At 42.5% G+C, this 13148-nt stretch overlaps 1 protein-coding gene across 10 annotated transcripts in view; it reads right to left on the minus strand.

Moving 5' to 3' along the window:
- The window catches only part of LOC126295315 (activated Cdc42 kinase-like), a 335217-nt gene that overhangs the window by 246702 nt on the left and 75367 nt on the right, over positions 1-13148 (minus strand). For all 10 annotated transcript variants that reach the window (XM_049987766.1, XM_049987765.1, XM_049987761.1 and 7 more), the window contains exon 3: positions 4923-5129. In XM_049987766.1, the coding sequence (XP_049843723.1) occupies positions 4923-5129 (207 nt within the window). The remainder of the gene's footprint in view (positions 1-4922; positions 5130-13148) is intronic.

The following is a 13148-nucleotide window of genomic DNA, read 5'->3' on the forward strand; positions in this document are numbered from 1 at the left end:
CAGGTTGATCTCCACACGTGGAACCTCAGGGGCATTCCACTATATTTCTTTAATACACTGTTACTGGATTCAGAATAGGGCATTCCTGTACTGCACATATACTCAGCCCTAAGTCAGCACTACACCACGTGAAAAGTTGCTGAGAGGGACACTGTCATCATCTTCATCAACCTCAATTCTTTCGCCGTTGTGGGCAGGCGTACACATCTTGCTATGCTGTTCCCCCTGTGCCACTACAGTTTTCCTACAGTGCCACGGACGTCTGTACGCGATTGGTGAAGTGCGCCACTACTTTGGCTGTGCCGGTAGAATTTCCGTCAGCGCCAGTGGCAGCCGGCGGTCACACAGCTACCGCCGACGTCAGATTTACCATTCGTTTTTCTTCCGCTTAAGGTGCAAGCTCTGACTTACTCCTGTGCACCACTGTGGGAACGGCGGCGACGGCCAATTGACCGCTGCGGTAAAATCCGCCGTGTGTGCAACCGGCCTTACAATGTGACGATTTACAATGTGCATGGATGTGAATGGCTGAATTGTGCAAACCAAATTAGAGAATGGAATGAGATATTGTTCCACTCTAAATAATTTTAAATAAAATTCTGATATCTTATGTACACTGCAAGGTACAAGCTAAAATCAACCATCCACCAAGTTTACGCAATGTGTTTCTACTTCTGCCAAATCTTTAAAATTTCCTGTAATGTTTTACTTAATTTAATGCAGCACAGTAACACTGGCACATAAAAAAAAAATCAGTACTTTATCGCGCAAAGATATCGGACTATAGGATGCGCTAAAATCAAAACTTTCACCTAATAATAAAAACTGGATGACACGCATTTAACAGCAGCTGCCAAGTCTGCATGGGCAGAAGTGGTGACATCGCATGCAGCCATCCGTCAGATAATAACACCCAATAACTCGAGAATGTAATATCATTCTTCTGTCAATTATAGATGAAATTTTGATGATGTAAATAAAATAGAAAGAAACTGCCACATGGGAAAAATATATTAAAATCAAAGATTCCAAGACTTACTGAGCGGGAAAAAGCCTGTAGATAGGCACAATAAATAAAACACACAAACACACACACAAAATTTCGAGCTTTTGCAACCGGCGGCTGCTTCGTCAGGAAAGAGGGAAGGAAAAGGACATTTTCTGCTTGTGTCTGTGTATGTGCGGATGGATATGTGTGTGTGTGTGCGCACGCGAGTGTACACCTGTCCTTTTTTTCCCCTAAGGGAAGTCTTTCCGCTCCCGGGATTGGAATGACTCCTTACCCTCTCCCTTAAAACCCACATCCTTTCGTCTTTCCCTCTCCTTCCCTCTTTCCTGAAGAAGCAACCGTCGGTTGCGAAAGCTAGAAATTCTGTGTGTGTGTTTGTGTGTTTTATTTATTGTACCTATCTACCGGCGCTTTCCCGCTTGGTAAGTCTTGGAATCTTTGTTTTTAATATATACATGAAATTTTGATATTTTGTCTACATTTCACTCCTGGCAATGTCAGCTAAAATCAACCATACGTTAAGTTCACACAATGCTTTTCTACCTCTGCAAATACTAAAATTGCGTGCAATGTTTTACTTAATTTCACACAGTCCAGTAATTATGATGGATAGTGAAAAAAATTCAGTTCTTTATTGAGTGAAGATACGAGACTGTAACACGTGCAAAATTCTACTTTTTTTTGCCGAATAATTTTTGAAAAATCAAGTGACAGTCAGGTGACAAATCTTGTTTTTTAAATATATCAGCTGGAAAGCTTCCTCTTAGCCCAGGCACCAGCTGTAACAAAAGCTGTCTCAGCACAGAAAGCATGCCTAGAGACTTCAGTAGCAGGGAAAGATACAACTATATCATCAGACCTACACTCGTGAAAATCCTGCAGGAACTAGGACTAAACTGGAAGACACGTAATCTTGTCTGACAGACTTTCAATTACACCAAATTACAAGCAAAGTTCAGACGAACTCTTCTGTGAATATTTCAAACTGAAAAGAAACTTCAAGGGCAGGGCAAAATGTATGACTTGAGAAAACAAAATACATCACAAACATCATTGATTCTCCTTTCAGTGTGCACCTGGAGCAGGGGGAAATTGAGGAAACTGACAGGTTTAAATACCTGAGAGGAGAGCTGGAACCCAGTCTCTCTGAAGGAACAGCACTATTGGCTCCAACATACGATTTGGGGCTGGCATACAAACTGACCGAGAGCACCTACGACAAAACGTGTCTCTCCTGAAACATAACAATGAAGCACTACCAGGCAGTCATCTGCACTGAAGCCCTATATACACTGCTGGCTATTAAAATTGCTACACCACGAAGATGACGTGCTACAGAAGCAAAATTTAACAGACAGGAAGGAGATGCTGTGATATGCAAATAATTAGCTTTCCAGAGCATTCACACAAGGTTGACGCCAGTGGCGACACCTACAACATGCTGACACGAGAAAAGTTTCCAACCGATTTCTCATACACAAACAGCAGTTGACCAGCGTTGCCTCGTGAAACGTTATTGCGATGCCTCGTCTTAGGAGGAGAAACGATATTGCTGCTTGCATTGGTCGAGATCCAAACACTGTTAGCTGAAAATGGAATCGGTGGGTTCAGGAGGGTAATACGGAATGCCGTGGTGGATCTCAACGGCCTCTTATCAGTAGCAGTCGGGATGACAGGCATCTTATCCGCACGGCTCTAACGGATTGTGCAGCCATGTCTCGATCCCCGAGTCAACAGATGGGGGCGTTTGCAAGATGACAACCACCTGCACAAACAGTTTGATGGTGTTTGCAGCAGCACGGACTATCAGCTCGGAGACCACGGCTGCGGTTACCCTTGACACTGCATCACAGACAGAAGCGCCTGCGATGGTGTACTTGACGAACCTGTGTTCACGAATGGCAAAACATCATTTTTTTCAGATGAATCCAGGTTTCGTTCGCAACATCATGACGGTCACATCCGTGTTTAGCAACATCACGGTGAACGCAAATTGGAAGCGTGTATCACCCGGCGTGATTGTATGGGGTGCCATTGGTTACACGTCTCGGTCACCTCTTGTTTGCATTAACGCCACTTTGAACAGTGGACGCCAAATTTCAAATGTGTTACGACCCGTGGCTCTATCCTTCATTCGATCCCTGCGAAACCATACATTTCAGCAGGATAATGCACGACCGCATGTTGCAGGTCCTGTACGTGCCTTTCTGGATACAGAAAATGTTCGACTGCTGCCCTGGCCAGCACATTCTCCAGATCTCTCACCAACTGAAAACGTCTGGTCAATGGTGGCCGAGCAACTGGCTTGTCACAATATGCCAGTCACTACTCTCGAGGAACTGTGGTATCGTGTTGAAGCTGCATGGGCAGCTGTACCTGTACACACTATCCAAGCGCTGTTCGGCTCAACACCCAGGCGTATCGAGGCCATTATTATGGCCAGGGGTGGTTGTTATGGGTACTGATTTCTCAGGATCTATGCACCCAAATTGCGTGACAATGTAATCACATGTCAGTTGTAGTATAATATATTTGTCCAATAAATACCCATTTATCACCTGCATTTCTTCTTGGTGTAGCAATTTTAATGGTCAGTAGCGTAGAAAATTATTAGATTACATTCTAAACCCTGTGAATTAATGTGTCTCATACCCTAGAGAATATTATTGTTCCTGCCACTCTTAACAGGTAAGCCAAAGATTTTGAACACCACAATGTTTGGATTTCATATTAAGTGCACAAAACAACCAGCATATTTTATTCTTACAGAAGCACTAGTGGTTAACAATGTAGTTTACATTTTGGACAACTTTATGAACTTCAGTGTTTCGTCCCAGTCGGACTGCCAGAACCACACTCAGGACGGACCAGCATAATTTTGAGACCAATCACCTGGTTTAAACATCATGAATAACAGAGCTGGATGGATTAGCCAGTAACAGTAGATTGATGACACAAATTCTCACTGCCGTTGATTGATTGATTTTAACAGGAGACCTAAAATAGCTTAGGTCTAAACTGCCACTGCCCGCACCGAAACTAGATTTATTGTCCGGTATCGCTCCCTGTATATCTAGTAAAGCCAACCAGTGCCCATAAATAGTGCAAGGAGTCCCTCTACCAGTTTTTTGTTAGACACAATTCCTTCAGGTCTAGTTGTCCCGAGGTTTCTGTATCTTTTACTCTCCAATACCATGGATTCAAAGATTAGGTGTGATGGAGTTTCTTCATCCTCATCACAGATCCTGCATTTAGGGTCCTCTTCCATTATACCCATTGTGTGTAGGTATTTTTCGAAGTTCCCATGGCCGGCCATCAGTCCAGCCACGAGTTTGATCTCTATCCTGTTCACTCCCAGGATTACAGAGCTTCTTTTAAAACATGGCTTCGGCATCATTACCTTACCATGTGTTTATTTATGGACCTCGGTCTAATATCCTACGTGCTGAAATTTCCTGGCAGATTAAAACTGCATGCCGGATTGAGACTCTAACTCGGGACCTTTGCCTTTTGCGGGCAAGTGCTCTACCAACTGAGCTACCCAAGCATGACTCATGCCCTGTCCTCACAGCTTTACTTCTGCCAGTACCTCATCTCCTACCTTCCAAACTTAACAGAAGCTCTCCTGCTGCTATGTGCTGTTTCCTAAGCAAGTTCCGTAGTTCTAATTTCATCACAGTCTCGGTGATTGTCAAGACAGGTTCCGGTCCAATAAATGGAGTTGTTACCCCCATCCTAGCCCATCTATCGGCTTGTTCATTGACACAGATCCCCGAGTGGCCAGGGACTCACACTAGGTACACCCTATTGCTTCCCCTTAGCTCCACCAGAGGCCTGTGGCAATCTGCAACAATATTAGATCTCGCCGTGTCACCAGACGAGGTGACCCCCACGCCGTCCTCCGACAACTCACCCTCTCGCCGTCGTTGGTCCAGACGCCCTGCTGCACGACGCCGAACTCCCCCGAGCCGAGCTCCTTGTTGACAATGATGGCCTCTGCGGGGATGATGTGCTTGTTGGGGACGCGCACCGCCGGCTTGTCGGGCCCCTCATCCGGCAGCATCGCCACCATCGACGCCACCTGCTGCTCATCGCCCCGACGGCTGCCCGGCAGGATCATCTGTGCAGAGCAGTTCCCTCATTGTGAGGCGGACTCTACAAAATCTTACCGTCTAAAAACACAAGTATACTGTGTCATTATTGGGATGAGAAACGATGAACATACTGAGGGTGTGCAAGGAATATGCATTATAGCCAAACACATCAAAACCGAGTTGTGTAAGATACTGAGTCTTACACTGCTAGTCGCTAGTTACAGAGGACGTGTCTCGTGTTGGAGACCTCAAAACTTTTATAAAAGGCTGTGAAAAAACACTATACTATTTAGTATATGAAATTGTAAACCACATATACGAGGCATGTCTTTTTAAGTAAGAACCATTTTGAAATAAAAAAAAAAAAAAGATGGGCTAAGATATCTCAATAATTTTATTTTTACACGAAAGCCTGTACCTTAACCTAAACACTGACGCCACTGCAGTCTCATTCTTCCTTGTTTAGGTTGTGTACTGAGTGTTTAAGATGGTCCTGCCGACTGTGAATCACAGGCTGTTGTACGATTTCTTAGTGCTAAAGGCATAAAAGCGATCGATTTTCATCATGAGATCTGTGCAGTTTACAAAGAGAACATTACAAGTGATGGAATGGTAAGAAAGTGGTTGAGAGCATTTAAAGATGACCGCACAAATGAGCACGATGCACAACAGAGTGGGCGTCCTTCAGTCGTTAATGAAAGTTTGGTGCAGGAAGGTGAGAGAAAACAGATGCTTTACGATTTCCTCCTTGCGGGATGACTTTTCTAATGTTTCTCATAGTGTTTTGTATGGCATTGTGACCGAGCACTCGAATTTCCAAAAATTGTGCGCACGCTGGGTACTGAAAATATTGACAGATGTGCACAAAACCAAACGTTTAGGCAGTCCATTGACTTTCCTTGAACGGTACCACAACGACGGCGTCGATTTCTTAAGCCATTTGTTATGGGCGATGAAACGTGGGTGGCCTACGTCACACCAGAATCAAAGCAACAGTCCGTGGAAGTTGAGCAAGGGCATCATTTTGCTGCAAGACAATCCCCATCCACATGTGGCGAATCAGACCAAAGATCTCATCACAGCTTTTCGATTGGAAACTCTAGGTCACCCTCCGTACAGCCCCGACCTTGCGCACAATGACTACCATCTGTTCCTGCACTTGAGGAAACACCTGGTGGTCAGCGTCTTCAAGACGATGACGAAGTCAAGACAGTGGTGATGCAGTGGTTAACAAGTCGGGCGGCAGACTTCTATGAGGAGGATATTCAAAAACTGGTACAACGTTATGACAAGTGCCTCAATATTGACAGAAATTTTGTAGAAAAGTAGATTAAGGTACAGGCTTTCATGTAAAATAAAATTATTGAGACATCTTTTTTAAATTTCAAAACGGAATTTACTTAAAAAAACGCGCCTCATAATAATATACATAGGGGGTCCAGAAAAATGTAGATTTTCTTTGATAGCCAGCATTTATGGAACAAAATGATATACTGTTACAGTTCTTGCACGGGAGAGAAAATTATTTTATGTATGCAAAGTGACCCCCATTAGCAACCAGACAACATCGATGACACTGGACAGTTGACCAAACTACAGCTGTCAGCGTTCTCATTTTGATAGCCGCACAGGATGCCTCGACGGTTTCTCATAGTTCGTTCAGTTCAGCAGGCTTCTGTTGGTAAACTTCATCTTTCAAAGCTCTCCACAGATAGAAGGCAAGAGGTGTAAGGTCTGGAGACCATCGTGGTTAATCAACAGCTCCTCTTCAACGTATCCATTGTCCGGGCAGATTTTCACCCAAGCAGGCTCCGACACCTCTGCGGTAGTGAGGCGGAGAGCCATCTTGTTGCAGCTAAAATATTTCATTTCCAAACATCTCTCTGACGGCAGGTAAAATCGATGTTTGCAGCATATGAAGATACGCTTAACCAGGTACAGTACCTTCAAAGAATAGATGGCCAATCAAACAGCGTAGTGGCAGACCACACCACAAATGAATAGCTGGTTTTGTCCACATGAATGTGAGAATTTTCAGGAGCTCATACAACCAGTTGGGGCTGTTTACAATACCATTCAGTTTGAACTGTGCCTCATCAGACCAGATAACCAGACCTGCAAACTGTTCACCCTAACAAAGTGCGACTTCAAACCACTTGCAGTACTCTATTCTTCGATCCGTGTCGTCCTCGTCCATAGCTTGCAGCAATCTTTGAATGTACACTTTCCATTTTGCAACCTTCATAATTTGGCTTAACCCACCTTCATACGCACCCTGCTTTGCAGATTTTTGGGGTGACTTAGTAAAATGTTGCAACACAGAAGCACTGGAAACTGGACTTATTCATGTTTCTGGTCGGCCAGACCTTTCCTTACACACATCTTTAACAGTACCGTCGGCTTCAAATTTATCCTCAAAATGACAAATTGTTGTATGTGTTGGTGGCTGAGTTCCATACACATTACGTAATTGTCGTTGTACCTCCATCACGTTTTCATATTTCCAGTATCACTTCAACACTGCCTTGCGTTACTCGATCAACAGTCTTACTTCATTCATTGCTGCACTGTCAACTGCTGGAAAACACTTGCCAAGATCTGTTGAGTAAACAATGTACTACACTACTTCACAAAATTGCATCAATACATCATTTTGTTCCAAAAATATTAACTACCATAGAATGTTTCTGTATGAACACAGATACAAATGACAGTTTACAAAGGCTTTGGATCACAGTGAGGAATACAGACTGCGACCATAAAAATATATGGTTGAAGCACATTATCTCATGAAAGTAGAGGACAGATTGTTGGAAAACAGGAAAAAGATGAGAATCAAAGCATACGAGACATGGTGTTGCAGAAAGGTGCTAATTTTTTAGTGGACTGACTAGGTAAGAAATAAGGAGGTTGACTACAAAAATGGAAAAGAATACTAGATGTGATTAAAAAGTAATGGGAACTTTTTTTTCTGAAGTATCAATTTTGCCCTCTTCAAAGTAGTCCCCCTCAGATATAATACACTAGTGCCAGCACTTTTTCAGTCTTGGAAGCACTTCTGGAACTTATTTTTGTTATGGTATTAATCTCCTTCAGCAAATCTGTGTTCTCTTAACAGTGGTGGCAAAATGACGTCCTTTCACAGTTATCTTCAGCCTCGGCAATAGAAACAAGTCGCTGGGTACCAAGTCTGGTGAATATTGTGACGAGGCAACTTAACGGTACTTTTTTCTGCCAAAAAATCATGGACAAGCATTGAGTTATCAGTGGGGGCATTATTGTCGTGCAATTTTCACGAGAAGTTTTGCCACAATTCTGCTTGTTTTTTACCACTTCACTTCACACAGATGGTAACTTCCAAGTACTATTCCTTATTGACCGTACAATCATAAAGCAGGAGCTCTTTATGCACTATCTCATTATAATCGAAGAAAACAGTGAGAATAATCTCCACATGTGATCAAACTTGTCGAATTTTTTTGGTCTTGATTCTTTAAGGAAATTCCAATGTGACAATTGGGCCTCAGTTTTGACATCACACCTGTATGTCCACATTTTGTCACTTCTTAGAACCTTCTATAAAAGTTCTGTATCTTTGTAGACTTCATTCAGTAATTCCTGAGTGATTTCTACGCAGCGTTGGTTTTGATTGAAATTATATAATTTCGGAACAGACCTCATTGCTACGTCTCGTGCCCAAAAAATCTGAAAAAATTGCTTGACATGAGCCAAAAGATAAGCTGACATCATCAGCAAGTTCATTGATGGTGATTTGGCAAATTTCCAAAACCCTTTTCTTCACTTCTTCCACATTCTCCTTAGTAATCAATGTGCTATGGCATCCAGGGCAGTTGCCGTCTTCAGCGTCTTCTCGACCCTCTTCGAAATGTCTATACCATTTCATAAACTCTTGTTTACTCATAGTAGTTCTGCCAAAAGTCACAGTCAACATTTTGAAAACTAAATATTCAAAACAACTGAAAATGTAAAAATACATCAGGAAAATGTGTACCAACAAGAAGAAAAAAAGAAAATTGGATAGCCTGCAAAATTAAAGAAATTACTGTTACTTTCTGTTTTATCACACTCCACATTCCTATGTATACCTATTCGGAAGTTAGTCGATTCACAATTTTTGAGACATTTAAACTGTGCAGGTAAGAATAGTCAACAGTGACCGAACTTTGGTATGGTGATCTAATTACTACAAAAACATTTCACTGAATTTACAAAGCATTAGGAATTTATGCAGTAGAGGTGAATCTGATTGCACTAAACAACTCATTTGCTTTATGTTAATGATTGACTGTGATTGCTCTGCTCACTCTGCTAGAACAATTATATCTCATTATTGTAACTGAAGTTGGAGGTGGGGGGGGGGGGGGGAGGGAAAGGAAAGGAGGAGAACTAATGGTAACAGCAGCATCAGGACTTTATGCAGAATCATCGGCGACGAGTGAAAATGGGTGCTGCACCGGAGCCCAAACTCGAACCCAGGACATCCTGCTTAGTATGCAGCTGCATTTATCACTGCGCCACCTGGACACAGCGTTTATGACAGATGCACGAACTATCTTGATACACTCACCAGCTCACCAACACTCCCATCTAGAGTCACTTACCTACAGTGATATCGTGCATTCATATAATTATTTCTAATTTCGTCTGTTCCGTCATGGATAGTATTATACTGCATACGGCCATCAGTCAAATCTTCAGTAAAATTCAAACATTTAGTAAGCCAACATTTATATCCCTAGTGATCACTGCCTAATTACTTATTATTTAATTATCTATGAGAGTTATTCAGAAAACAAAGAACTTTTTTTCCTACATAAACTATTTCATGTACAATTTGATACTGAAGTTACTTTTCTACATAGTCACCCTTAAAATTTAGCCACTTGTCATACCATTTTATCAGCTTTTCTATACCTTCTGGATATTCAGTTGCTGCCCTGTTGTAGAACATTTGATGTTAGGCTTCTTAAGATTATCATCACTTCATAACATGGCCAACTCAAAAAATCTTTCAATTTAGGGAGAAAGTTATGATCACTTGAGGCCAAGTCTGGACCGTACCACAGATATTGAAACATTTCCCACTGAACCAGCTGAAGCGAGTCTTGCACCGCTCCTGCTGCACAGGGACTTGCATTAACGTGAAGGAGGAAAGCATTCAGCGCTGCTCATTTTTTAAGAGTGCAGCAAACTGGTTGAAGTCTCTGGAAGAAGGCCACTGAAATCCACTAATTGTGAAACGTTTATCTTCTCGGATGTGTCTTTCAATCCTTACTCCGAGTCCATTAGCCACCAATGAGGGACAGCCCAAGCAATCTCCGTTGTGAACATTTTTCCATCATACACCACTTTCTAACTGATACTTCATTCGTCACATTACAGACAACCTCAGTTATCTGCCTATAAATTTTGATGTGTCACACGTCTTGGACATTTAAAAGGCACGCTCTGGCAATCATCAGTTTTGTCACACATTTTAAAGTCACACAGCTAAGCAGTAATCGACTGCACCGGATCGTAGGTGACGCCACACTGAAGCGGACGAGTACCGAGGTCAGTCGTCAAATGGCAGTTGTGGCTGGTGCTTGTGGTCTGGTATCAAAACAAAACATTCTTTACTTTCTGTATGACCCTAGAGTATTTATCCGTGAGTTTACACATCATCAACTGCCTGTTTCCCTAGGTATTCTACGAGGGTTGACTGAAAAGGAATGCCTCCACCTTCGTAACTGTTCAACAGCTGGCAGCACTGGTATGCAGCAGGTACTGGCTCATTCTGTAGCCTCTTTTCTACAGCTCCAGTTCGCGGGAAGCCTCACCATTGAACGGTTGTGTCGTTACAGTGTAAAGTAAGGAACCCCGCGCAGACGGACAGTCAGTGCAATTTAAGCAACGTGCAGTCGTTGAATTCTTGACAGCAGAAGATGTCACCCCAAAGGAGATTCATCAGAGTAAGTAAGACCTGCACCACGACGGCTGGATCTGCCCCTTAAGGGGGCTTCCGGCCAATGACGCCAAATGCTCATTTCCAATTTCCACAAGAATGTGTGGATCACACATTTTCCTGCAGTGTGACAATGCCAAACCACACACTTCACTTGTCACCACAGCAGAACTTCAGAAACTGAATCTGACCACCTTATGGCAATCTCCGTACAGTCCAGGTTTAGCACCGTCTGACTTCCATCTGTTCCCGATAACGAAAGACGATCTGCGGGGACCTCAGTACGCTTCTGATGAAGATGTTGAGAAAACTGTGAGACTGTGGTTGCGGAAACAGAGTTTCGACTTCTTCTGTGATGGCTTCAGAAAACTTGTTCATTGTTGGCAGAAATGTATCGAACTGGCTGTTGATTATGTGTTAAAGTGAATATTGGTAATTAAAGAACACGTTCTAAGGACTGTTTCTGCATTTGATTTATTAAAATATTCCCATCCAACCCAATTAAAGAAGGTGGATTCTTTACTTTTCATTCAACCCTCATAGATAACTTTTCGTTGCTTACATAATAGCATATCAAAACAGTGTACAACCGAACCCTAGTGCTGACGAGTCGTGCAACAGTCTAAGGTACTGCAACGTCACTCGGTCTTGTACATTACTCTTTATCATAACTCGTCTGCAAAAGGGGTTCAGTTGTGCTCAGTTGCATTCGTGCCCTATACTGAGTAAATAGCCAGCCTAAGTACAGCAGTGAATGAATTCAAGTATATGTCTAGATCATGATTGTTCACAAATGATTTACACAGACAACAGTTTAGAATGAAAACTGTTTTTATTTTACACTTCCACAAAACAAACTGATGACCACATGATAGTATGTTGGTGGTTCTTAGTCGCACCGACCTTACCGCACCGACGGACAACGATCCAAAGACCACGACCTTTGTCCCCTATCCTCTGTCCTGTGTCCGGTCACGTGACACTACATTAGTTAAATATATTATTTCTAAACATGGCCATAATGCATTTACAATGTTACAATATTAAAATATGTAAAACTAAATACCTTATATTATTTTGTAGACAATTACCAGATTATTTACGTATTTAAGGGCACTCCACTTTTTGGCAGTTTCACTCCTCTTCTTTTGTTTAATCATGTCTTAGCCTAAAAGGTGAGGCATACAAAATACTCATTTTGCTCTACATAGATCGAAAACTGAACAGTACCTTCACAATAAAAGACAATAACTCATTGTGCAGAGGTTCTGAAACATCCTTAGAACTTGATCTTTATACAGGGTGTTACAAAAAGGTACGGCCAAACTTTCAGGAAACATTCCTCACACACAAATAAAGAAAAGATGTTACGTGGACATGTGTCCAGAAACACTTAATTTCCATGTTAAGAGCTCATTTTAGTTTCGTAAAATTGTAAATTTTCACAGTCAACATGTGTGGGCTGACGAGAATCCGCATGCAATTGTGCAATCACGTGATCAACACAGATTTTCTGTGAATGTCTGGGCAGGCATTCTACATCTACATCTACATTTATACTCCGCAAGCTATCCAACGGTGTGTGGCGGAGGGCACTTTACGTGCCACTGTTATTACCACCCTTTTCTGTTCCAGTCGCGTATAGTTCACGGGAAGAACGACTGTCTGAAAGCCTCCGTGCACGCTCGAATCTCTCTAATTTTACATTTGTGATCTCTTCGGGCGGTATAAGTAGGGGGAAGCAATATATTCGATACATCATCCAGAAACGCAACCTCTCAAAACCTGGCGAGCAAGCTACACCGCGATGCAGAGTGCCTCTCTTGCAGAGTCTGCCACTTGAGTTTGCTAAACATCTCCGTAACACTATCACGCTTACCAAATAACCCTGTGACGAAACGCGCCGCTCTTCTTTGGATCTTCTCTATCTCCTCCGTCAACCCGATCTGGTACGGATCCCACACTGATGAGCAATACTCAACTATAGGTCGAACGAGTGTTTTGTAAGCCACCTCCTTTGTTGATGGACTACATTTTCTAAGGACTCTCCCAATTAATCTCAACCTGGTACCCGCCTTAC

Source organism: Schistocerca gregaria, chromosome 11 (genome assembly GCF_023897955.1).
Source record: "Schistocerca gregaria isolate iqSchGreg1 chromosome 11, iqSchGreg1.2, whole genome shotgun sequence".
NCBI lineage: Eukaryota > Metazoa > Arthropoda > Insecta > Orthoptera > Acrididae > Schistocerca > Schistocerca gregaria.